The following is a 27924-nucleotide window of genomic DNA, read 5'->3' on the forward strand; positions in this document are numbered from 1 at the left end:
TCCCCGGAGCTGCCCGAGTGGGGACCCGGGTCCGTGGCGCTGGCTGCGGGGGTACCCGGGTCCGAGGTGCCGGCTGCGGGGGTACCCGGGTCCGAGGTGCCGGCTGCGGGGGTACCCGGGTCCGGGGCGCTGGCCCCCCCTCAAGGGACAGATCCCAGATGTCCCCACAGTCCACATCCAGGGCGGGCTGGGGGGGAACACGGGTCCTCGGAGCTGGCTGAGGGGGGGCACGGGTCCTAGGAGCTGGCTGAGGGGGGGCATGGGTCCTCGGAGCTGGCTGAGGGGGGGCACGGGTCCTCGGAGCTGGCTGAGGGGGGACACGGGTCCTCGGAGCTGGCTGGGGGGGGTCCGGAACCATCACCGGAGGAGGAACTCCAGCAGGAGCTGAGGCGTCCAGAACCACCGCTGGAGCCAGAACAGGGGGCGATGCGTCCAGGACCACCGCCGGAGCAGGAACAGGGAGCGATGCATCCAGGACCACCGCCGGAGCAGGAACAGGGAGCGATGCGTCCAGGACCACCGCTGGAGCAGGAACAGGGGGCGATGCGTCCAGGACCACCGCTGGAGTAGGAACAGGGGGCGATGCGTCCAGGACCACCGCTGGAGCAGGAACAGGGGGCGATGCGTCCAGGACCACCGCTGGAGTAGGAACAGGGGGCGATGCGTCCAGGACCACCGCTGGAGCAGGAACAGGGGGCGATGCGTCCAGGACCACTGCTGGAGCAGGAACAGGCTGGGGCTGGCGCTGGCGCCGTCGCTTCCCCTGGGGCTGAGAACCCCCGGGCCCGCCTCGAGCCAGGCGTGTTCCCCAGAAGGGGGGAACAGGCTGGAATGCGTCCAGGACCACCTCGGGAACAGGAAGAGGTGCGTCCAGGGCCCCCACCGGAGCAGGCTGAGGCTGGCGCTGACGCCGTCGCTTCCCCTGGGGCTGAGAACCCCCGGGCCCGCCTCGAGCCTGGCAGGTTCCCAGAAAGGGGTCCCCATTCTTCTCTGCCTCTCGGCGGAAGAACTCAAAAAGAGTAATATACTCTCCCGCTGGGTCCATGTTGGTCGGTCCGTTCTGTCGTGGTACGGTTTTTTAAGGATCCAAGTGCAGGAGACAGAGGGAGGCTGGAGTCAGGAGTTCTCAAAAACAAAAGGGTTTTAATCCAAAAAGGTAAAGCAAAGCGCTGCAGAGCAGGATAAATACAAAAACAGGATCAGGACCAAAACACGAGGAGACATGGAGGAGAGAACAGTACGGACCGACCGGGAACCAAGGAATGACAAGACAAGATATACTGAGGGGATAACGAGACAAGACGAGACACAGGTGTGGACACAATCAGGGCAGATGGGACACAGGCGGGGCAAGACAGAACTGAAAGTTACAAACACTGGGGGGAAGTGTCAAACCCTGACAGATGGAGGAAATCAAAATTAACCATACACTATGAAATTTTATGCCAACTCCTTAAAAACTACAATAATACTATTAAAAAAGCAAGAACTTCACATTTCAAAAACTTAATTTTAAATAACAAAAACAATTCCAAATTCTTATTCTCCACAATAGATTTTTTAACAAATGGAAACCCTGACAGATCCCATAAAACAGCAACAGACCATTACTGTGAGGATTTTGCAGACCACTTCAGGGGTAAAATTGATGACATTAGATCCAGTCTTTTATCTCAACAGATTTTAACTCTTAACACACCTGGATCAGTGCTTTTACCTGAGGAAACACTGGAGAGTTTTGCCTTGGTTGATGCGGGGACACTTTGTAGAGTTTTCTCCAAGGTAAAGCCCACAACCTGCCTTTTAGACCCCATTCCCACACCGTTTTTTAAAACACTCCATGGATTCTTTGAGGAACAGCTTTTATATTTGGTCAACTGCTCTCTTCAGACGGGTGTCTTCCCCACCGCCTTTAAAACGGCGGTGGTGAAGCCCCTTCTGAAGAAGAGTGGGTTGGACCCCAATGTTTTAAATAACTACCGGCCTGTATCCAACTTACCGTTTTTAAGTAAAATTTTAGAAAAACTTGTTTTTAATCAAGTGAATGAATTTTTAAACTCAACACACATTTTAGAGGCTCATCAGTCCGGTTTTAGGATGAACCACAGTACAGAGACAGCACTTTTAAAGATTTTAAATGACATCAGGTGCAATTTAGATAACCAAAAACTCACAGTCTTGGTTCTGCTGGATCTAACCGCCGCCTTCGATACAGTAGACCATCACATTTTATTAAACAGACTGAAGCACCTGGTCGGCCTCTCTGGTACTGTTCTTAAATGGTTCACGTCCTACCTCACTGATCGTAGTTTCTTCGTAAGTATGGATACATGTTCCTCAGGAATCTATAAGATAAGGTGTGGGGTTCCCCAAGGGTCAATTTTAGGTCCAACTCTTTTTAATCTGTACATGCTGCCCCTTGGGGACGTCATCAGGAGACACGGCATCAGCTTCCACAGCTATGCTGACGATACGCAACTGTACATCGCCGTGTCTCCTGATGACACAGGGCCAATTGATGCCCTTTTTAACTGTATTTTAGACATCAAGTCATGGATGGCAGCAAACTTCCTACAGCTCAACCAGGGCAAAACAGAGATTTTACTCATCGGTCCTGAAGGCCAGAGAGAGAAACTTTTACCAAAGTTACAGGATTTTAAACCCTCAAAATCAGTTAAAAATCTGGGCGTGATTTTTGACTCTGAGCTCACTTTTATTCCACATATTAAAAACATAACAAAGATCGGTTTTTACCATCTTAAGAACATAGCCAGAGTCCGCCCGTTTCTCTCTCAGGCCAGCACGGAGGTGCTAATGCATGCTTTTATCTCATGTCGTTTAGATTATTGTAACGCCCTGCTCTCTGGTCTTCCCAAAAAGAACATGTACAATCTACAATTATTACAGAATTCAGCCGCTCGCGTGCTGACGAGGACCAGAGGGCGGGAGCACATTACACCTGTTTTAAAATCGCTGCATTGGCTCCCTGTGCGCTTCAGGGTTGATTTTAAGGTTCTTTTACTAGTTTTTAAGTGTCTTAATGGTCTTGGGCCTTCTTATTTGTCTGCACTACTTTTACCCTATCAACCCTCACGGACCCTGAGGTCCTCCGGTGCTGGCCTTTTAACCATACCAAAAGTTAGAACTAGGACACACGGGGAGGCGGCATTCAGTTTTTATGGTCCCCGATTGTGGAACAGCCTCCCGGAGAACCTCAGGGCCGCAGAGACTGTTGATGTTTTTAAAAAGAGGCTCAAGACTCATCTCTTTAATCAGGCTTTTAACTGACTCATTTAACTCTTTTACATTTTTTATGCTCACCCTTATTTTTATTGGATCTTACTACTCTGTTTTATAGTTAGTTTATCCTTTTTTATTATCATAATTTATTCTCATTGTTTTATCTTAATGTTTTATCTAAATATTTTAGTCGTTATTTATGGTCTATTTTATACATTTTACTGTCTTAGTCCTTTAGTTTTTAATGTCTTGCTTTTTAGACATACTTTTAGGATTTTACGTTATGTTATACTTTTTAAACTCTATTAGTGTATTTTATCCTGTTTTCTTGTAGCTTTTATCTCTAGTGTTTCCTCATGGGGAGCCTCCATGCTGGGAGTGACTCTGGCCTGCAGGGGGTCGTCCTGGGGATGGTTCTGGCCTGGATGGTGGTGGAGTTCTGCACCACGGCTTTACCGCTGTGGTGTGGACTTCTCTATCCGTCCGGGCCGGGATGGTCTCTGTGGGCCCCCCCCCCCCCCCTTCTAGCTGCGGGCTATGAGACCTCCTGGCGTGGACGGCTCCCTGTTACCGTTTCCTCACCTGGATCCTCTGTGCCTAGCCATGTCTGCACCATGTGTCTGCGTGTGTCTATCTGTGTGTGTGCGGGGAGGGGGAGGGGGAGGGGGGGGGGGGGGCACTAATACATTTTATGTTTATGTTTTATGAAAAGCACTTTGTGTTACATTTTTTTTTGTATGAAAGGTGCTTTAAAAATAAAGTTTGATTTGATTTGATTTGATACTGTAATTATCGCCAAATTTTTTTTATTTATTTTTTTTTTTTTTTTTATTTTAAATTTTTTTTTTTTTTTTTTGGAAGAAAGTGTCAATTCACTCGCCCGGATATATTCATATATCATATCATATCATATCATATCATATCGGATACGGATCCAGCTGTAGAGGCGGAGCGCCGGGCGGAAGTGAAGAATCCCCCCACGTGTGTTATTGTTGATGAGCAGGCAGAGCATTAGCATTAGCACTAGCGCCGAGATGGCATCAAACATGCAGTCTGACTCTGAATCAGAACTCCAAGATACGGGACAACTTCCAGACGGCGACGCCGCCGAACGGATTCTCTATCCTCCCAGCAAAAGGGTCAAGTCCAACATATGGGAGTACTTTGGGTTTACACGGCAACATGAACAAAAAGACGAGACTCCTGTCTGCAGACGCTGCTGGAAAAAAGTCCCGGCGCCTCACGCAAATACGTCAAACTTACGGATGCATCTTCGGGAGAAACACCCGGGCGTGTTCACAGAACTCCAGGTAAAAATAACATTAATTCATGGTCATTGTTGACGTTTGTTTTAAAAATGATTACACACAGATGTAAACGAGACGAGTGAAGCCTGATTTATGGTTCCGCGTTAAAACGACGCAGAGCTTACGCCGTAGCCTATGGCGTAGGGTACGCGGCGACGCGCACCGTACGGCGTAGGCTCTGCGTTGGTGTAACGCGGAACCATAAATCAGCCTTGAGTGTGAACAAGACAACGCTGTACGTCCTGCCGCGGTGACTCACAGTCTCACGGCAACGCAAACTGAACGAGTAAATAAATAATAGTGTAATATAAATATAACATTTCTAACGATGACATGTAAACGCTGTTTGCACTGTTTCTCTGTCTGTAACTCTGAGAGCAGCATACAAATGTAACCAAATGGACCTGAACATGTCCGTTTGGTTCCATTTGTATGCTGTCAGACTGTATTCTAGGGGCTCTGTGGGTTCTCTGGGAGGGTCTAAATTGACCCATACAAGTCTGTAACTCAGAGCATACAAATGGAACAAAATGGTCCATTTATTCCCATTTGTATGCTGTCAGAGAAACCTTGAAATGTATAAGTTTGAGAAACACTGGCTTTAATAAAGCAATAAGCATTCAACAATGTTGAATGCTTATTGCTTTATTAAAGCCAGTGTAATGTTGAATCAATATTACATGTAAAGTGAACAGAAATAAAGACCTGCATAATTAATTAATGATATTATAAATATTCTTAAAGATGAAATAATACTACAATATACTTAAAATACTAGTTATTGGGTCAGTTGAGTTCATGCTTATGACATTATGTTTTTATTTGTAGGCTGCTTCACCTCCGGCACCTCCGGAGTCTACTGCTGCTGTGCAAGTGCAACCAAGCGTTCCACAAATGTTTGAAAGAAAAGCTCAATATGCACCAACATCAAAGATTGCCATAGAGATAACCAACGAAATAGGATATTTCATTGCAAAGGACATGATGCCATTCCGCACGGTTGAAAGGCCTGGCTTTTTGAGGCTCATGAAAAAAGCACTTCCACTGTACAAAGTGCCAGGATGACAGTACTTCTCCAAAACATTGATACCAGACATGTACAACAAGGTTAAAGAGGAGACTGTTACAAAGTTGATGCAGGGTTCTTCCTTTGCTGCTACCACTGACATCTGGACAAGTAGTGGAGGTGGAGGTGAACCATATTTGAGCTTCACCATACACTTTCTGACCCCAGAATGGGAACTAGTGTCCAGGTGCCTTGAAACTGTCATCTTTCCAGAAGACCACACTGCTGAGAACATCAGAGAGATGATCGAGAACATTCTTGAAGAGTGGAACATCAAGAAAGAGCAACTGGTGTGCATCACAACAGATAATGCTTCAAACATGCAAAAGGCCTTGCACAATTTCAGTAACATGTGGCTTGGATGCTTTGGTCACAATTTAAACCTGGCCATCTCAAAGGTTTTGAAGATGAAACGTGTAGAGGAGGGTGTCCGAGCCTGCCGTCACACTGTCCAGGGCTTCTCAAGGAGCTGGAAGAGGAAGCGATCTCTTAAGGCTAAGCAAAAGCTCCTGAAGCTGGATAAAAAGGCATTGATCCATGGTCCATGATGTGGTTACTCGGTGGGGATCGACCTACAAAATGTTGGACCGGTTCCTTGGCCAACAGCAAGCAGTCAGTGCCGCTCTGGCAGGGGAAAGAGGTGCATGGCACCTGATGCCAAAAGATTCTGATATCACTGTGATGGAGAAGGCATGTGACATTCTTCGCCCACTTCACCAGTTCACAGATGGACTTGCCTCAGAGACGAGGGTCACACTCTCCTCTATCAAGCCATGCTTGGACCACATCGAAAATGAGATCCTGAAGGTGTGTGAAAAAGATGGAGCACTGGTCGGAGAGATGAAGAGGATGATGAGGGCAGACCTTGACTCAAGATATTCAGAGGACGCAGAGAGAATGATTGACCTTGCATGTTTCCTAGACCCTCGGTTCAAAGGACAGTTCACTGAAGACCTTGAGAACACAATCTCCGTCTGTGTAGAGGAGGCCCTAAAACTGGTAGAGCCCACACCAGTTAGAGTCAGACAAGAACCCCTGGAGGAGCCCAGTCAGACTCAGCCCACTGCCAGCACCAGCACTGCCGCCCCCACATCTAAAGAAGAGTCCCACAAGAAACCTAGCCTAACTGGCTTGCTGAAGAAGATCATGGCAACCAAGCGGCAGCGAGCTGAAGAAGAAGGGGCCATTAGCACTCCAGAAGAGAAGGTGAGATGAAATGATCCCAGGAGGAAATAATAACTTATTTGTTCAGCTCTTATATTTATAAAAAATATTTGAATCATAAACACAATTTGATTAATGTTTTGTGTGTGTTGTGTTTGTGTGTGTCATCAGGTGAGGGCAGAGGTGAAGACCTACATGTGTCTTCCAACCATCAAGGAGGAGGATGATCCGTTGCTGTGGTGGAAGCGACATGCAGAGGAAATGCCTCATCTCTCTAAGGTCACACGCCGGCTTTTCTGCATACCTGCCACTAGTGTTCCTTCGGAACGTGTCTTCAGTGCCAGTGGACACATTGTTACGCCTCAAAGAACAAAACTTAAGCCAGAAAAAGTGAACATGCTGACATTTTTGCACTTCAATCTGTGAAAGAGCTATGGTTTCACATCTCACTCTCTAGGCCAAAGGTCACACAAGGCTACCAAAGGTAGAAGCCAGGGTTATTTTTTTTTCATGTATTTTATTAATATTATTATTATTATTTATTTAATTTTTCAGAGAGTATCCATGTGCAATCCGTGTGCATTTGACTACTGTGGCACTTTATTTTCATTCAATCTTTGTGTTGGCCATTCAGCTTTTTGTTTTGTATACTACAGAGCAGTGCCTTTATTTTACTTTTGTTTTATTTGTATTGTATTTTATTTGTATTTGTATTTGTTCTCTACCTCAAGTTTCACTGTTTTGAGAATAAATGTTCTGAAGGAACCAGTGGTGTTTTTTAGTGTTTTTCCTTGCATTTTAAGAATTTTATAAGCGACACGCTAATATCGTGATAATATCGTAATCGTGATATTTTTGTCCACTAATATCGTGATATGAAATTTTCATATCGTCCCATGCCTACTTGGAGGTCAGACAGTGTCCTGGTTCCTCGATCAAAGTATTGTTTCTGTCTTTGTTGTCTATGCACAAGGTGGCTCCGGGCATCTTTATAGAAAGCTGGCTGCAATAATGTCTTTGTCACAGGTAATTTTGATTTGAGCCTTCTTCCCATGAGCATCTGAGCAGGTGAGAGTCCAACCCCACTCAGTGGTGTGTTCCGGTATTCAAGCAGTGCTAGGTACGGGTCACCAGCACTGTCCTGTGCTTTTGTCAGCATGTTTTTTATTGTCTGAACTGCTCTCTCAACTTGGCCATTTGACTGTGGGAAAGTGGGACTTGAAGAGGTGTGTTTGAAACCCCACTCAGCACTGAAGTCCACCGTCTCTTGGCTCACCAGCTGTCTGCCATTGTCGGAGAACAACTCATCTGGCACACCATGCCTTGCAAATATAGACTTCAGCCCAATGATGATGTGGGTGCTGTGGGTCGATACAGATCCGAACTTTGTTCGGTTTTGTTACAGTCACCATACTATTGACCCATTCTGTAGGCTCTGTCTGTTTGGTTATCACCCCCAAGTTTTCCATTCTATTCAGCTCTGTTTTAATTTTATCTTTTAGCGCGACAGATACTTTCCTGTTTTTGCTTGGTGACTTTTTTTACAGGAATTTCAATCTCTTCATGTAGACTTTTTATCTGACTCCGACTCAACTCACTGGATCTGCAAATGTCAATTGCTTTATTTAGCGTGAGGTCCGGTTCTCTCAGTAGTCGTCCTCTCACTTGGTCATCTGTGATTCCACACACGATTCTATCTCGTATCAGTGAGTCGGTGAGGTGCTCAAACTCACAGTCTTTCACTTTCTTTTTTTAAATCAGTCACATATGCATCAACAGTCTCTGATATTCCTTGCAATCGAATAAAGAACAGGTGCCTCAAATACGTCACATTGAACATGCACATGAACATGCTGACATTTTTGCACTTCAATCTGTGAAAGAGCTATGGTTTCACATCTCACTCTCTAGGCCAAAGGTCACACAAGGCTACCAAAGGTAGAAGCCAGGGTTATTTTTTTTTCATGTATTTTATTAATATTATTATTATTATTTATTTAATTTTTCAGAGAGTATCCATGTGCAATCCGTGTGCATTTGACTACTGTGGCACTTTATTTTCATTCAATCTTTGTGTTGGCCATTCAGCTTTTTGTTTTGTATACTACAGAGCAGTGCCTTTATTTTACTTTTGTTTTATTTGTATTGTATTTTATTTGTATTTGTATTTGTTCTCTACCTCAAGTTTCACTGTTTTGAGAATAAATGTTCTGAAGGAACCAGTGGTGTTTTTTAGTGTTTTTCCTTGCATTTTAAGAATTTTATAAGCGACACGCTAATATCGTGATAATATCGTAATCGTGATATTTTTGTCCACTAATATCGTGATATGAAATTTTCATATCGTCCCATGCCTACTTGGAGGTCAGACAGTGTCCTGGTTCCTCGATCAAAGTATTGTTTCTGTCTTTGTTGTCTATGCACAAGGTGGCTCCGGGCATCTTTATAGAAAGCTGGCTGCAATAATGTCTTTGTCACAGGTAATTTTGATTTGAGCCTTCTTCCCATGAGCATCTGAGCAGGTGAGAGTCCAACCCCACTCAGTGGTGTGTTCCGGTATTCAAGCAGTGCTAGGTACGGGTCACCAGCACTGTCCTGTGCTTTTGTCAGCATGTTTTTTATTGTCTGAACTGCTCTCTCAACTTGGCCATTTGACTGTGGGAAAGTGGGACTTGAAGAGGTGTGTTTGAAACCCCACTCAGCACTGAAGTCCACCGTCTCTTGGCTCACCAGCTGTCTGCCATTGTCGGAGAACAACTCATCTGGCACACCATGCCTTGCAAATATAGACTTCAGCCCAATGATGATGTGGGTGCTGTGGGTCGATACAGATCCGAACTTTGTTCGGTTTTGTTACAGTCACCATACTATTGACCCATTCTGTAGGCTCTGTCTGTTTGGTTATCACCCCCAAGTTTTCCATTCTATTCAGCTCTGTTTTAATTTTATCTTTTAGCGCGACAGATACTTTCCTGTTTTTGCTTGGTGACTTTTTTTACAGGAATTTCAATCTCTTCATGTAGACTTTTTATCTGACTCCGACTCAACTCACTGGATCTGCAAATGTCAATTGCTTTATTTAGCGTGAGGTCCGGTTCTCTCAGTAGTCGTCCTCTCACTTGGTCATCTGTGATTCCACACACGATTCTATCTCGTATCAGTGAGTCGGTGAGGTGCTCAAACTCACAGTCTTTCACTTTCTTTTTTTAAATCAGTCACATATGCATCAACAGTCTCTGATATTCCTTGCAATCGAATAAAGAACAGGTGCCTCAAATACGTCACATTTTTCCTTGGCTCACAATGTTGGCGGAAAAGTTCTTTCAATGTATCATAGTCATCTACGTTTTCATCAAAGTCAAAAGTGTTATATACCTTAATTTCTTCGTCCCTGGCCACATGTAGGAACGTGGCTCTTTTCACTGCACCATAATTTTCGTCGATTCCGCTGGCGACAAGAAACAGTTTAAATCTCTGGATCCAGACTCTCCAACTTTCCGCTAGATTTCCTTCTAGATTTAATGAGGTCGGAGGTTTCATCTGCTCCATTTTGTCTTCCTATTTTTGTTTTACTTCAAGTTTTTACTCTGACACCATGTTATATATGACATGGAAGAACCCATTTCTAGAACAACAACTTTATTCTTCAACTGTCTCGATGCCAACGCAGTAACACAAGAGTAGAGTCACAGTGCCGCCTAATGGTCACACAGAGTAATGCACTTTTTTTCAAATATACTACATAGATGAAGAGGAAGACCGAAAGTTAAGGACAAACTTTAAACCTCACAAATACAACCAACCAATCAACACTGGGAAGCACCTTTGACTTGTTAAAATCCTATCTTTTGTCCCTTTTTGTAATTCCAGAACTCCCACAAGAAAATGTTTGTAAGGTTGAGGAGGACGGGGTTTTCAGTGACCAGCACCTCGATAACCTGGAGAGGAGCTGCAGCCCGGACCAGGAGGAACCAGGGCATCCACAGACTACAGAACTGGAGGAAGACTCCAGTGGTCAGGAGATGAAGCACGAGGACGTAGAGGTGGATGTCTCATTGGTCAATGTCGCAGATGTGAAAGTTGAAAATCGTGAACCAGGACCAAACTGTGGCCAGCTGCTGTTGCACACTTCTCCTGAAGCTCAAAACAAAGATAAGGAAGGGACTGAAAGTTTACACTCAGACTCCAGTAAAACTGCATATCCGGAGCCAATGAGACGACATGGTGACCACGAAGATGCTGCTGTCCCATCAGACAGCAACGAGTTCATTGAAAGTAATATTTTAATGGATCACATGAAGATCCACACCGGCGAAAGGCCGTACCTGTGCAACACCTGCAACAAAACCTTTACTAGATCATCATATCTTAAACGCCACATAACCATGCACACGGGCGAGAAGCCCTACATCTGCAAAACATGTGGAAAAAGTTACAGGCTACATTCCCACCTGGTGGATCACTCGAGGACCCACACCGGTGAAAAGCCGTACATGTGCAACACCTGTGGAAAAACCTTTATTCAATCATCAAATCTTAAAACCCACAAAACCATGCACACGGGCGAGAAGCCCTACATCTGCAAAACATGTGGAAAAAGTTACAGGCAACGTTCCCACCTGGTGGGTCACTCGAGGACCCACACCGGTGAAAAGCCGTACCTGTGCAACACTTGTGGAAAAACCTTTACTCAATCATCATCTCTTAAAAGTCACATAACCACACACACGGGCGAGAAGAGATATTTGTGCAAGACGTGCAACAAAGGTTTTAGCCGCAAAATTGATTTGCTGAGTCACATGAAAAATCACCCGGTGGAGAAGTCTGGTACTCGTGACAAATGAAGCTCATGTTGTCGTCCTCCGAGGGCAGCTGTCCACTCCTGTCTGACTCATAGAAGAAGAACCTGCAGAAGTCCAACCACCACCTCCTGTGGCTGATGAGCCTAATCCCCTCCCCACAAGGGTTGCAGGTTCAACACGGATTTATGCTTCTCCGTCAACTTGACGCAGAGGGAACGATGTGGTTGTGTTCTTTTTTTGAAAGTTCTGCATTGAGTTCGTTTGAATCCCTGTTCCTTCTTAAAATCATATTATTTGTTGCTGTTGGTAACTTGCCATCTCTACAATGCAAATAAAGAGCTGTTAGTATTTGCTGAAGTTTCTTTAAACGTGACAGTTTATTTCGTTCATCTACAAAGCCGCTCTCACACGTCCTTTTCCCCCGTCTGTTTCTTCTTCACTCACATTCTCTTTGTAAAGTTAATCTGCAGCTCCATGTTGTTAAACTCTGTCCTTCTACTCCGTTCTGAGGTTAGTCCAAGTTTGATATATTTACGTGTTCAGTTTTTACAACGTTCCTCTGAAAACATGAAGAAACGACGACAAAAGAAGAAACGCAACCATCAACACGTCAGAAACAGAACAGCCTACCATCTGTCACCATTTTATAAACTTTAAGGAGGAAACTTTGAGGAAGATAGCGCCGTTGTGTGTGGCTGGCCGTGTGCCCCTCTTACTTTTTCTTTGTATTGTCCTGTTTTGGGCGTTTTTTGTCCATAATGAGTCACCGCTACTAGTGTATGATCCTCTGGCCCTTTTAAATATCCGCAATTCTGTGGTCAAGCTACCGATCCAGGACTTTAATGGACAGCCAATGACGCCGCCGCCGTTGCTGGCGTCTATTCCACCGTGCATATGGCGTTCATCCATCGGGTTGCTACGCAACGGCTGACGCAGGAGACGAGGAAGGAGAGGTGGAGTAGTGTCTAGGCTGAGAGCTTACCTGGCCTCGACATCCACCCATAACCATGATCGTCAACCCGGCTACAGCACGCAAGGCTCCACGGATTACTGCTACCGATGGCTGTTGCCGGCAGTCCCCGAGGCCGGGTATCCGCTACCCTGTCACCGACCCGTGAGAATCCACAGACGGGTCTGTGTGTTGGAGAATCTCCGCCCGATCGGTCGTGCCTCCCGACAATCTGACCAGTGTTTAATTCGCATGGCTCTGGTGAACACTCGGTCCATGGCTAATAAGACTTTTATCCTGAACAACAGCGCTTTCTCAGAGCTCCTCCCACCTAGGTGGTCCTTCTTCAGCTCGCCTCGACTTTCGGCTAGAGGGGGCGGGGTTGCTGCTGTGTTTAAGGACAGTTTTAAATGTCGGCTTCTCCACACAGATACTTACTCCAGTTTTGAGCTCCAATTATTTGTGTTGGAGTTTGCAAGTCCTGTGTTATGCGCTGTTGTCTATCGCCCTCCCAAATATAATAAAGACTTCATTCATGAGTGTAGCACTGCTCGTTGCTACGGGGGTCACTCAAGACAGCAGATACCGGGATTTGGTTAGAAATCTCTTTATTTCCTTTCAGTTTTGTCTCTCTCCGAGTTCTGTGCTTCTGCACCGTCCGCAGAGCTGCACCTCTGCTCCGCTCTGCGTCCGTCCTATCCCGTCTCCAGGGCCCGCACACCTACTGAAATACACAGAGAGTGATTAGACACACCTGTGTACCGTCAGCTGTTCCAGCCGCGTCACCTGTGCGCCACTCCCCCGCACTCCCTCTCTCCCCTGCAGACCACGCCCCAATCCTGCACCCTGCCACATACCCCCATCGCTCGACTCAGGCCGGGGACCGTCCGGCCTAGCCAACCCCCCCCCCCCCCTCCCTCAGAGCGGGAGAGGAAGTCAGGGACCGCCATCTGAGCCCCCGGCCTGTGAACCACTCGGAAATTAAAGGGCTGTAAAGCCAGATACCAACGTGTGATCCGCCCATTGGTATCTTTCATGCGATGGAGCCACTGGAGGGGAGCATGATCCGACCAGAGGGTGAATGGGCATTTGCGATAATATCGCGATGTGATGAAACAAGATTTTCTTACCGCAAAGGCTGCGATTTGACCAGTCATGTGATCTGGTCACGTTGCCGGCAGCGAAAAAAAGTCAACAGTGCCGGGTGTCCGCGTGTAACCTACTGTATCTACCATGGCCTCAGTGTTAGGGCTCGGCCAGGCAGGGCTTTATAAATATATGGGCTTTATAAATGTATTCAATATATGAGCGCGGAGTCGGCGAGGAGCTGCGCACGGGGACGAGCACGAGCCGGGCGCACAGTGAGTTGCGCTGTGAAGCCTGATTTATGGTTCCGCCTTAAATCGACGCAGAGTTTACGCTGTAGGTTAAGCGGCGACGCGGGCCGTAAGATGCGCGTACCGCGTACCCTACGGCATAGGCTCTGCGTTGGTGTAACGCGGAACCATAAATCAGCCTTAAACCACACCTGCAGCTCCTTATCAGGAGGAGAAGTTAAAACAGCGGGGCTGCGAGTTGTTCATTGCTGGTTTGTTTTGTTAACTCTGTGAGCTCTATTGGTTTGTTTGTTAGTTTGCTGGTGGTTTTTTTTTCTCTCTGTGATTTTTGAGTTATTTATGAAGTTATGAAGTTCTCAGTTCCCTGTGAGCAGTACTCGAGTTGAGGGGGGATGAAATAAAAACGGTGAAAATCCTCCTTCCTGTAAAACTGCCATCCCCCCTTTCCATCTCTTATGTCATTTCAATGACATACTGCTATTTCAACATTTAGCAGTATTATTTGTCTTATTTGACAATTTTCACCTGTTTCAAGTACATTTTCACTTGAAATAAGTAGGAAAATATGCCAATGGGTCAAGATTTATCTTCTTATTACAAGCAAAAAAAATCTTGTTCCACTGGCAGATTTTTCTACTTATTTCAAGTGGAAAATCTACTTGAAACGGGTGAAATTTTTTGTTTTTTCCAGTGATGAGTGTTGTTTTAAGTGTAATGAGATTTTTTTTCATAAATGAGACATTTTAACTAGAAATAAGACAAATTAAGATTGTGAGTTTTTGCAGTGATCCATTTTACTTATCCTGTGAAGGACAGAGTCGTATTGATAAGTTCAGAAAACAGTTTTTTATTGTTGTGTTTTGATGTATTTGATGTAAGCCCAGTGGATATTTAAAGCTTACAGAAGGCTGCATTTAACTGCTGCTATGTCATTCCTGCAGTATTTCTGCAGGTGTTTTGGTCACTGCTATTATTTGTAATATATTATATTATTTGTAATCAGCACAAATTATCTGTCCCCATATGATAAAATCCACCATCCCCCCTGATTTCTTTTTTTTTTTTACAACTCGAGTACTGGCTGTGAGGAAGGTTTTTTGTTCCCTGTGGGAGTTTTTCTGTGTTTTTCTATTAAACTACGCCTCGTTTTGGCTAAAGTTTAACCCGGTTTGGTGTCGTGCGATTGGGTTCAGAGAGAACGACCCATATGTAGGCATGTTAAAGAGGTAAAGGCACAGATTTGTTTTCTTTATTGTTGTTATCTGTGCTTTAAATAAATCTGGCATTGTTTATTATAAAGCAGACTGATTTATTGCTTGTGTAGTTGAAAAATACATGAGAACAGGACCTTGAAAAAATAATCACATATTAAATCGCAATCGCAATATTGAGGAAAAAAATCGCAATTAGATTATTTTCAAAAATCGTTCAGCCCTAGAAGCTAGTGTTAGCCTCCTTGTCGTGTCCGTTAGCGTTGGATCGTTTTTGTCCGGTCTTTTTGGACATTTTAGATGTGTTTGTTAAGTTAAGTGTGTTAACTTTCTCAAAGGTACTATGCCAGCAGGTCGCACACCGAGTGACTTGGTGTCAAAAAAGAAAACAACCTCGAACTAACAAAGTCAATAAAAACTGAAATTCTAAAAAAGCTGGAGGCCAAGTATGAATCTGATTCAGTGCGCAAATTAATGCGAAAGTGCACTTTCCTCGACCCTCGTTACCACGGAGGATATGAGACTGATGATAACGCACTAGCTGAAATCAAGGCTGAATTACACGCTGAGATCGTGAGCTTAAAGGGGCAAACACCAGCAGCAGTGGCCATCAGAATCGAAGAGACAGAGACACAACCCGAACCCCCACGAAAAAAGATGTCTCTGGGAACCTGCAAAAACGACACGCTGCAGCCGCAGGTCTACTTTTAAACGGTCTAGGAGTAAAGCCTGATGTACGGTTCCACGTTACACCAACGCGGAGCCTACGCCGTAGGGTACGCGGCAACGCACACCGTACGCCATAGGCTACGCCGTCGATTTGACGCGGAACCATAAATCAGGCTTTACGGTAATGTGAAGTGCGCCTGCCAAATCCTGTCAGCACCGACATGATCTTAATTGATTTGTGCGCGACTGTTGTATTTTCACTTTATTTTTTACAAGCTCCATTTGTTGTTAATAAATGTTGTTAATATTAAGCATGTTATGTCGTTATTGTTCAGTAATAGTGTTTGGTATTCAGTTTCTGAACGGTGGAGGCTCAAGCCAACAGTTTGGTAATGCCACGTGAGGCTTACGTCATAATTTTTAATTAGTCACGGTAATACCGTATACCGGGGTAAAATGTGGAGGAAGTTTGACGGGATCAGAATTTGAATACCACCCAAGCCTAGTCTGAACTGCTCTCTCAACTTGGCCATTTGACTGCGGGAAAGTGGGACTTGAAGAGGTGTGTTTGAAACCCCACTCAGCACTGAAGTCCACCATCTCTTGGCTCACCAGCTGTCTGCCATTGTCGGAGAACAACTCATCTGGCACACCATGCCTTGCAAATGTAGACTTCAGCCCAATGATGATGTGTTTTCTTGTGGTTCCATTCAGTTTGATGATTTCTGGAAACCTTGAAAAATAATCCACACACAATAAATACTCTGCATCCTTGAAGTGAAACAAATCCACACCTATCTTTGCCAATGCTCTCTCAGGCACTGGGTGTGGTATAAGTGGCTCTCTGGGATTATTGTTCTTGTGTGTGTTACGTACAGCACACTGAGCCACGACTTCTTCTATCTGTTTGGTCATGCTCGGCCAGTACAGTACATCATGGGCTCGCTCCTTACATTTAACCATGCCCATATGTGACTCGTGGATTTTCCTGAGCATTTCACTTCTCATGTGTGTGGTACTACTAACCTTGAGTTCTTGAGTATGAGCCCATCTGCATATGACAGACAGTTCTTCCCTAAATGTCCAGTACTGTTTGATTCTGTCTGGAAGCTGTCTCTGTGTATCTGGCCAGCCTCTCTGAATTTCATTTGCGACCAGCATCAACTCGGCATCCTCTTGTGTTGCTTCTTTGAACTCCTGCAACTTCTCCTCTGATACTGGGAGGTTTTAATTTACAAAGTTGACTTCCAGCTCTTCATGTGTAGTCTCATGAGCATTCTTTGTAGGAGCTGAGGAGTGATTTTTTTTTTTTTTTTTGAATATCACCTCCAGCGGATTATGATCACTTTCTACATAGACATGTCTTCTATAGGTACTGATGGAATTTTTCACAGCCAAACACAATTGCAAGTAGTGATGCAACGAAATGAAAATTTGTGGCCGAAACCGAAAATAATAATATACACTTGGCCGAATACCGAATAATACCGATCAATGGCTCTTCACAGTTTTTCATTTATTTTGCCAATTTTTTCACCATTGCATAAATCAAATAAATGTGCAGTGAAATACCCGCCAGTCACAATTTGTCTTACTGTACTTATTGTATTTTTTTCATCACCCTCTTTCATTTTCTCCAGTTTCTCCTGCGCAAATTTGAAGCCTTGTATAATAATTAAAAAAAAACAAAAAAAAAACTGTTGAGCGGTTGCGATTGTCGTCTGCCTGGCATCTGCGTTATTTTCTTGGAGGTTCTGGTCAAACATATCAGACAGTGAGGGAATGCGCACCACATCGACCCTTTTCTCTGCGCTCTCTTATCTCCTGCGCTGTGCGTCACGTGACCGTCTCCATCACTAAATGGCTTTCCCAAATCCAACTCAGCCTGGATCATTTCTCGTGTCCTCTGCTTTTCCCCACATCCAAGTAATGATCTGACATGCTGACATGTTTGCTTCCCCTCGGCTAGGATATAAAAACAAGCAAGTTTAAGAGCAATACAATGTTCAGTTAAAAAAATATAATAGTACAATAATACAACCAATACCACAATAATACAACCAACCACATAACACATTTCATAGTATTTTTACATTCATAAGTTATAGTTATAAGTTATTGTTATAAGTTATAGCGGCAGACTAAAGTAAAGTGCAAGTGTCTATGTAAAGTGCTGTAAAGTGTCACAGCTATAAAGTGCAGAGTAGAGGTATAAAGTGTGTGGTGTATGGAGTTATGGACTTGAGAAGAAAAAGAAAAAAGGTGGGGGGGGTGCATGTGGAATGGGGTTGCAGCAATGCAAAACCGGGTCATGCTATTGGTTTAATAACAGTATGACAGCACTACATGATAACAGCGGTTACATCAAACATGGTCACAAGTTTGTCTGTGTAGCAACCATTTTTTCAGGTTAACTTTAAATGTTGCATATGTGTCACATTCTCTTATGGTAGTTGGAAGACTGTTCCATATGCGGCTACCCACACTTGAGAGTACTGCCTGTCCACATGATGTGTGTCTGTGTGGTATCATGCAGTCACCTCTTGCAGTTGCCCTGGTGGCATGGTGGGCATTCATGTTTTGCGTGACGTAGGCAGACATAGGCGGTGGTGCTAGGCCCTTTAGTATTTTGTATATGGCACAGGCATATTTAAAATCAGTGAAGTTGTTGAAGTTGAGCACACCATATTTTCTAAGTATATGACAATGGTGGTATGTTACCGTTTTTTTGTCAAGTATTTTTATTGCTCTTTTGTATAGTGATTCTACTTGGTTGAGTGTCGTTTTAAAGCCCTTTTCCACTAGTCCCGCCTCAGCTCGGTTCTACCCGTCTTGCGCTTTTGCACTAGGGGCTGAGACGGGTAGAGCCGCTCCAAGCCGATACTATTTCTGTAACCATTCTGGCGAGGTTTTTTCCGGGCTGAGCCGGGACTATTTCTGACGTCACCACCCTCCACGCCTCTGATTGGTCGGGGGGCGGGGCCGTCAGACGTTTGAATCAGGAAGCGGGAGTCAGCGCGACTCGCGGCTCGCGGCGATTTTATTATAAAGCGCAAAACGCCTGTTTGGTGATCCAACTCTGAGGTGCAGATGTTCATAAACCTGGTGGCTGTCGAGAGAATTAAAAAAGGGATGTAGACGGGCTGTTTTACTCTCAGCCGCTCGCGGCTCCAGCTGATTTCTCATCAGCGCCGACATGAACAAAGCGGTTGCACAATCGAGTACGTCACAGCAGCTTCACCCCAACCTGCCCACTTCTCCCCTGGCTGTGGAAAAACAAACGGGGACAAAACGGGTAGAGGCGGTTAGAGGCGTGACGAGCCGAGTCGGGCCGAGTAAGGACTAGTGCAAAAGGACCATTAGTGGTGAAAGACCAGTTGGTGAATCCATATTCGATGTGTGACATGACCATTGCATGCATGAACACTCTGGCTGCCTCGGTAGTGAGAGATGGTCTTATAGTTTTGAAATTGGCAAGGTTGAATTTGATTATTTTTGAGATCCTGTTGACGTGATTCCGGAAAGAGAGGGTGGAGTCCAATGTGACTCCCAAGTATTTGAATTAATTCACTAGTTCTAGTTCCTCCATCACTAATTGCAAGCAATTCCTTTTCAATTTGTGCATAACGTTTTTGACAATCAGTTAATGCTCTGGAGCCATATGCTACTGGATGTCCATCTTGAAGTAACACTGCTCCTAGACTCACAACTTGATTCAACAGATAAGATAACTGGCTTTCTGACATCATAGTTCTTGAGTACTGGTGCTTGGCCTACGAGAGCTTTCAGTTTGTCAAAACTCTGTTGTTGCTCTGACCCCCAGTGCCAGTCCACATTCCCTTCCAACTTCCTTAGAGGAGCACTCAGGTCTGAAAGGTTAGGGATGCACTTAGAGAGGTACTGCAGTAACCCCGTGAACCTCTGGAGGGCAGCTTTGTCCTCTGGTGCAGGCATGTTTTGTATGGCTCTAACCTTTTCAGGATCAGGCTTGAGTCCTTTCTCACTGAGCACATGTCCAATATAACTGATTTCTGTCATCCTTATCTTACACTTACTTTTAGTCAGTTTCAGATTGACGATTCTTAGGCGGTCCAGCAGTTGTCTCAAGCAGCGATCATGCTGCTCAATGCTCTCTCCCCAGACCAGGATGTCATCTATTACGTTGACTACACCCTCAAGCCCTTCTAGATGTCTGGCTATGCAGGGGTGGAGCAGTGATTTTAAAAGTGGGGGTGTTCTAGGGGTGGCAGATGAGCACCGCATCCTGGCTGCCAAAATATACATTATAGCACCACGCCCTTTATTCCAAGATATGTAGCTACTAATGTTTAACATAAATAATACAATGCTCCCAGACTGTATTCAGAGGCTCTTCCAACACAAAGTCAGTAATTATGAACTGAGAGGAACATGCGTTTTTATGAAAAAAACAAAGAAACAAAGAACTCAGTGTTAATATTCCTGAACATGGAAATGTTGAAATCTTTTATGTAAACTTAGAACCTGATTTCTTTTATCTGCTTTTTATGAATTATTTTACGTATATTATATTGCTCTTACTGTTTTAACTAATCTCTTATCCTAGATTTTATTTCACTCTATATTATTATTTTTATTTCTCTTATTATTGAAGATTTTAATATTTTTATTGCAAATAAAATATCCTTCACCCAGATTTTAAACAACCAACAACATAACATTTATCTTAATTGGATGGCCAAATTCTCAAATATATTTGAAACAATAAGACTTCTTATTATAGCCAATATTTACAAAATATGACCGAGTTGACTGAACACAGGGCCGGTTCTAGAAAATGATGCCTAGGGCTGCATCTCAGATCAGAGGGGGTGCACATGCCTGGCTCGTTATTCAACACTAAATAATGCATTTTCCCATAATTTCAAGCGGAATGATACTAGCAAAACAAGAATATTTAAAGTGTATTTCAAATGCTTTATTGCAGCAATATTGCTGCAGAACAAAGAAAATGCTACATTTATTCTGGACTACCTCACCCATCAGACAATCTAGCAACAGAAAATAAAACATAGCAACAAAAATAAATATAACCATAAATATACAGGACTGTCTCAGAAAATTAGAATATTGTGATAAAGTCCTTTTATTTTCTGTAATGCAAAAGTGTCATGCATTCTGGATTCATTAAAAATCAACTGAAATATTGCAAGCCTTTTATTATTTTAATATTGCTTATCATGGCTTACAGCTTAAGAAAACTCAAATATCCTATCTCAAAAAATTTGAATATTCTGGGAATCTTAATCTTAAACTGTAAGCCATGATCAGCAATATTAAAATAATAAAAGGCTTGCAATATTTCAGTTGATTTGTAATTAATCCAGAATGTATGACATTTTTGTTTTTTTTAATTGCATTACAGAAAATAAAGGACTTTATCACAATATTCTAATTTTCTGAGACAGTCCTGTAAACTTGCTGGCGTCGTTGTGCTTGAACCACTTCTGAATATCCATCGTTACTTTGTGTTTTTTTTTAACTTTCAGACCGTTTATCTGAGCCTATCCTAGCTATTGTTAGCTCTCTGTTAGCCACGCTTCTTTCCTCCTCCAGCTCAAACGTCTCTTCAGCCGCCGGTGCTGCCCAAAATCTTATAATAAACACACATCAATTGTCTGTATTGTTAAATACAATTATAAATTAGTGCAGTGCTTTCTTGGACTGTGGGACCGGAAAATCAATACCCGCCTGCACTTTTTCGGCCAACGGTCGCACCTGCCGCTGACCAACCTGTTTTCCTAAATAAGTAATAGTGGCTTTGCCAAACTCACATTTTGAAAGGTTGAGTGTGAGAGAGGGCTCACAAAGACGGCTGAAGATGAGGGACAGTGTGTGGAGATGGTCGGACCAGGTAGAGGAATAGGCGACTACATCATCTAAATAAGCCTCACAATTTTCAACACCAGATAACACAACATGCATTAACCGTTGGAAAGTAGCGGGGGCATTACGCAGCCCGAATGGCATAACGGTGTACTGGAGGAAGGTATCGGGAGTGACAAAAGCTGATATTTCGGAGGCCCATGGTGTTAAAGGAACCGGCCAATAACCTTTTAACAGATCCAGTTTTGTCACATATTTGGTGGAGCCTACACGATCTATGCAATCCTCCATTCTGGGGAGAGGAAAAGAGTCTGGTTTAGTGACTGAGTTTACCTTTTTATAATCGTTATAAAAACGAGGAGTGTTATCGGGTTTCGGAACCAGAACGCAAGGGGAGCTCCACGCACTGGTACTGGGAACAGCTAAACCATGTTCAACCAAATAGCTCACCTCCGTCTGCATCATGGCCCGTTTAGCTTTTTCATTTTAAGAATGTGGCTGCATTATTTGAGTCAAAAATAAAATAGATAATATATAATCCAAATTGCATTTTAATTTTATTCTTTACGCTGCACATTTTATGTCATAATCAAAAAGAAAACAAAGAGGACATTGCTTTTTCTTTTTCATGCTCTGCCCGCAAAAAAGTGGTCAAAATTCGAAAACGAATTCACATTGCATCTCACTGGAGTCTGGACTCCACCGTCTCATTAAGACACCGTTGTCCAAGAAAAACCCACAAGGCTGGCTGTCGTCCTCGGCGGCTACAACAGAGGACAGACACAAAGTTAGAGACAGATAATTTCTCTGAGCACTCAACATTTCTCGGGTCACATTTAAACTCCAGTCTGCATCAGCAGGATACACATCAAGCTCAGTGACACATTTTGGTACCTTTCCACACTCAGTAGCGGGGGACACTGAAAAAGAGGGCTCACCTTCATCTAATGTAGCCATAAACGAGATAGACAAATCCACCACATCACCCAATTTGCGAGCCTGTGCACGAGTAACTGCGCATACAGGAAACACATTTGGCACAGACACAGCAGAAGAGACAGAGGTGGGGCAGCAAGCAGGTGCAACCGAAATGGGATCATTAACGACCTCTGGCAGAGGAAACACATTTCCTCCGGCCAGATCGTTACCCAAAATAAATGAAATGCCACTAATCGGAAACCGTGAGAGCACGGCAACTTTCACACGTCACGACACAAGCGGTGAATGCAAATGGATCATGTGAAGTAGGGCGCTCAGTTCACTCATTTTAATTCCCCACACCAACAACTCAGAAGAACACGAAGTTTCATTTGAGAGGGGCAAAACACTAGCCAGCATGAATGAATGATAGGCGGCTGTTTCTCTGAGAATAGTTACCTGCACTTTATCTGCTTCCTCACCGGTTACTGACACAAATCCGTGAGAAACAAACTGTTTGAAACGAGGGTCAACCTCCTCATTTAACTCTGCTTCAGGTGAAGACTCAGTGTGCTTTACAGGTGGGGACGCGGTGTTTATAAAAACCCACACCTGCGGTAGGTTTAACATTTTTGTGTTGTCCTTTTTTACTAAGAGCCGGGCAGACAGCGATCAAGTGGCCTGGCTCATGGCAATAAAAACACTCACGGCTCTCACCCGCAGCTGGTGAGGAGCTTTTACGCATCAGCTTTGGCGATCGGTTTCTGCGCTCAGACATTGCATGTGAGACACGAGGTACTGGCATAGAAAAAACACTTTTGTGAGTCAAAATGAACTCATCAGCGAGCACGGCTGCTTTTGCTACAGATGCTTCTTTTTGTTTGTTCAAATAAACCACAATTCGCTCCGGCAAACACTTTTGGAATTCCTCGAGCAGAATGAGCTCTCTCATTTCCGCCATGGTTTTAACATTACACGCGTGGCACCATTTATCAAACAAAACACTCTTGTCACGCACAAACTAAACATACGTTGTGAGGTTAATCAACCTTTTTTAATTAGTTTTGTCCTTATGACAACCATTAGAAACTGAATCAAGTCAGCTTGGAGAGCAGACTGTGTTTTTTTTACAATTGCTTATCACATGTTAACAGTCACAACAGCCACTCCCTAATCCACTCAGGGTTTTGGGCTGTTCCACAACTGTCTCATGGTCAGTTGGATCATTTGTTCAAAACCACCAACAGAAAAGATGTCTGTTGGCTCTGCATAACATAGATTAGTTGCTCTTCAACTGAAATGTCCTGTTTATCTGTTTGTTTCCTCCCATTGTCCATCCACTGTCTACCATTGGTTGTCTCAAATATGGTCGTTCCTGTCAGTTTTTCAATAAATACCTGATGCAAAGAAGGAGCCAGCAAGCATTTGTCGAGAGCATCCGAGAGAGCCATGTTGCTCTGCAGGGCTCCGACTTTGCACACAGCAACTGTCTGAGCTCTGCCTTATTGGCACTGTAAGACACCCGCACACCATAAACATTTGCCAAAACCAACAGGTCTGCCTTTTTGCATTTCTCAGTTTTAGACAAAGGCGGACTAGCCACAAAATCATCCAGTGAAAACTCCATAATTTTGCCCCCACACACCAAAAGAGAACTACCAACCAGAGGTACTCACCAAATTAAGAGAGACAAGAAGACGGACGAACCCCCAATTCATGTTATGCCCCAGTCTAAGGGTGCCTAGGAGACAACATGATAAGGCCCCATCTTCCCCAAGTCCCAAGTAGCCACAAACAAGATTTGGTTTCAATACAAAAGGAAGTGATTTATTTACACAAAAGTAAATGAACATATAACTATCTTGAAAGTAAACTGAGACTGAGCTACTAGGCTTCAGGGTGGACACAGGCCAAAACAACAAACAAAAGGGTCCTGTCTTGGGAATAGGTAACTGACCTGTCAAACAAAAGAACACAAATGACACAAGGCTTACCTCCCTAACTAAAATAAACAGGAGAAAACAAGGTTAACAAAACTGGCAGCCCACCCTTACTACTCACAAGTAACTAATATCAAAACAGATAGCAAAGTTCTAAGCAAAAGGTGTGGCCGGTTGGGAGAGGAGGAGGATGAGAGTCTGCAGCCCGCTTGCAGCCCTCTGGTGGCCGCCATCTTGTCTCCTTATATCTCAGGTGGTTGTCGGTTTCAGCCAATCACTGTCCAGGGCATGGAACCTTCTCACCAATGACCGCACGGCTGTGGCACACACCTATCTGCATATTAAATTAACGCAAGAAAACCACAGGGCAGGCTTTGCACACTTTTCCGTAGGCAGGGCACTTCCTTGGCTCATGCCTGTAACTGCATCTTGTGCTCATCTTTACATTCTGTGCTGTGGTACCACAGTCTTTCTGTTTGTCACGTTGTTTTTGCTTAGTGACTTTATTGACAGGAATTTTAACCTCTTCATGTAGACTTTTTAGCTGACTCTGACTCAACTCACTGGCTCTGCAAATGTCTATTGCTTTATTTAGCGTGAGGTCCGGTTCTCTCAGTAGTCGTCCTCTCACTTTGTCATCTGTGATTCCACACACGATTCTATCTCGTATCAGTGAGTCGGTGAGGTGCTCAAACTCGCAGTCTTTCACTTTTTTTTTTAAATCAGTCACATATGCATCAACAGTCTCTGATTTTCCTTGCACTCGAATAAAGAACAGGTGCCTGAAATACATTTTTCCTTGGCTCACAATGTGGCGGAAAAGTTCTTTCAATGTATCATAGTCATCTACGTCTTCATCAAAGTCAAAATTGTTATATACCTTTAATTGCTTCGTCCCTGGCCACATGTAGGAATGTGGCTCTTTTCACTGCATCAGACTTTTCGACGATTCCACCGGCGACAAAAAACAGTTCAAATCTCTGGATCCAGACTCTCCAATTTTCCGCTAGATTTCCTTTTAGACTTAATGAGGTCAGGGTTAGGGTTTTTACTCTGACACCATGTTATATATGATGCGGAAGAAGCCATTTCTAGAACAACAACTTTATTCTTCAACTGTCTCGATACCAACGCAGTAACACAAGAGTACAGTCACAGTGCCGCCTAATGGTCACACAGAGTAATGCACTTGTTTTCAAATATACTACATAGATGAAGGGGAAGACCGAAGGTTCAGGACAAACTTTAAACCTCACAAATACAACCAAACAATCAACACTGGGAAGCACTTTTGACTTGTTAAAATGCTATATTTTTGTCCCTTTTTGTAATTCCAGACCCCCCACAAGAAAATGTTTGTAAGGTGGAGGAGGACGGGGTTTTCAGTGACCAGCACCTGGATAACCTGGAGAGGAGCTGCAGCCCAGACCAGGAGGAACCAGGGCATCCACAGACTACAGAACTGGAGGAAGACTCCAGCGGTCAGGAGATGAAGCATGAGGACGTAGAGGTGGATGTCTCATTGGTCAATGTCGCTGATGTGAAAGTTGAAAATGGTGAACCAGGACCAAACTGTGGCCAGCTGCTGTTGCACACTTCTCCTGAAGCTCAAAACAAAGATGAGGAAGGAACTGAAAGTTTACGCTCAGACTCCAGTAAAATTGCAGGTTCGGAGCCAATGAGACGACACGGTGACCACGAAGATGCTGCTGTCCCGTCAGACAGCAAATCAAATCTGACCAGGACCCACACAGGGAAGAAGGCGTTTTCTTGCAGAACTTGCAGGAAAGAGTTCAGTAAACATAGTTTTTTAATGGATCACATGAAGAGCCACACTGGCGAAAGGCCGTACCTGTGCGACACCTGCAACAAAACCTTTACTAGATCATCACATCTTAAACGCCACATAACCACGCACACGGGCGAGAAGCCCTACATCTGCAAAACATGTGGAAAAAGTTACAGGCTACGTGCCCACCTGGTGGTTCACTCGAGGATCCACACCGGCGAAAGGCCGTACCTGTGCAACACCTGCAGCAAAACCTTTACTACATCATCAAATCTTAAAAGCCACATAACCACGCACACGGGCGAGAAGCCCTACATCTGCAAAACATGTGGAAAGAGTTACACGCAACATTCCACCCTGGTGATTCACTCGAGGACCCACACCGGTGAAAAGCCGTACCTGTGCAACACCTGCGGAAAAACCTTTACTGAATCATCAACTCTTAAACGGCACATAACCACGCACACGGGGGAGAAGCCATATTTGTGCAAGACGTGCAACAAAGGTTTTAGCCGCAGAATTGATTTGCTGAGTCACATGAAAAATCACCCAGAGGAGGAGAAGTCTGGTGACTCGTGACAAATGAAGCTCATGTTGTCGTCCTCCGGGGGCAGCTGTCCACTCCTGTCTGACCCACAGAAGAAGAACCCGCAGAAGTCCAACCACCACCTCCTGTGGCTGATGAGCCTAATCCCCTCCCCACAAGGTTTGCAGGTTCAACACAGATTTATGCTTCTCCGTCAACTTGACGCAGAAGGAACGATATGGTTGTGTACTTTTTTTTAAAGTTCTGCATTAAGTTTGTTTGAATCTCTTTTCCTTCTTAAAATTGTTTTATTTTTTGCTGTTGGTAACTTACCGTCCCCACGGTGCAAATAAAGGTTTGTTAGTATTTGCTATACGTCACAGTTTATTTAATTCATCTACAAAGCCTCTCACACACGTCCTTCTTCTTCACTCACATTCTTTGTAAAGTTAATCTGCAGCTCCATGTTGTTAAACTCTCTCCATGTACTCCGTTCAGAGGTTATATATTGTGATGTTATACATAGTTCGCTGAAAACTGTAAAAGGCTTTATACATTTTAAAATCTGAGCTGCGCGTACATCAGATTATCGTGATAATTCATGGAACAAACTAAGTCAAAACAATGTAATTCAAATGATCCATGCTGTGTTATTGTAACTATACGTTACAACATATTTGTGTACGTTTTTCATATTATTTACATAATATGAAATTAACAATATTATTGAATCACATGTACACAATCAAGTTGTACTAGATTTACAACTCGTCTGACACATGATTTATTCTAAAGCTGATGTTGAGATCCGTGTTGAAGCTGCAGATCTGCAGGTTGGAGAGCAGGAAGAAGAGGGAGGATCATCGGGATCAGATTCCAGGAAGAGGGCAGACTTTGGATTTAACCTTTTTATATCAGACATCCGTTTAGAAGTAAATGTCTTTTTACCTCAACTCATATTTAGTCAGAAATAATCATGAAAAATGTAATTAAGTTTTCATTGTAGATTTATTGTTTATAATTCTGGAATATTACACTCTCCATATGTAGAAAGAGCAGCAGTGCCCCCTGGTGGTGAGTTATAAAAGCTCAACATAAACCCAAGAGTGAACAATCTATCGTAATAATAATAATAACAAGC

General features: G+C 44.0%; 2 protein-coding genes across 2 annotated transcripts in view; one reads left to right on the forward strand and one right to left on the reverse strand.

The window, feature by feature from the left end:
- Window positions 1-27924, reverse strand: part of LOC133440368 (zinc finger protein 37-like) — an 801383-nt gene that overhangs the window by 251146 nt on the left and 522313 nt on the right. The window lies entirely within an intron of this gene.
- Window positions 11073-27118, forward strand: LOC133440354 (zinc finger protein 436-like). The gene is made up of 2 exons (XM_061717599.1): window positions 11073-11576; window positions 26291-27118. The coding sequence occupies exons 1-2, from the start codon at window positions 11073-11075 to the stop codon at window positions 26834-26836; spliced, it is 1050 nt and encodes a 349-aa protein (XP_061573583.1). The 3' UTR covers window positions 26837-27118.

The sequence above is a fragment of the Cololabis saira genome, chromosome 3, assembly GCF_033807715.1.
Source record: "Cololabis saira isolate AMF1-May2022 chromosome 3, fColSai1.1, whole genome shotgun sequence".
Taxonomy (NCBI): domain Eukaryota; kingdom Metazoa; phylum Chordata; class Actinopteri; order Beloniformes; family Belonidae; genus Cololabis; species Cololabis saira.

What these genes read in the sequence shown, in the direction of transcription:
- LOC133440354 (XM_061717599.1), top strand. Translation starts at nt 11,073, where the DNA reads ATGAAGATCCACACCGGCGAAAGGCCGTACCTGTGCAACACCTGCAAC. An exon ending in AAATTGATTTGCTGAGTCAC is followed by an intron (nt 11,577 to 26,290) that starts ATGAAAAATCAC and finishes TTAATGGATCAC; the next exon opens with ATGAAGAGCCACACTGGCGA.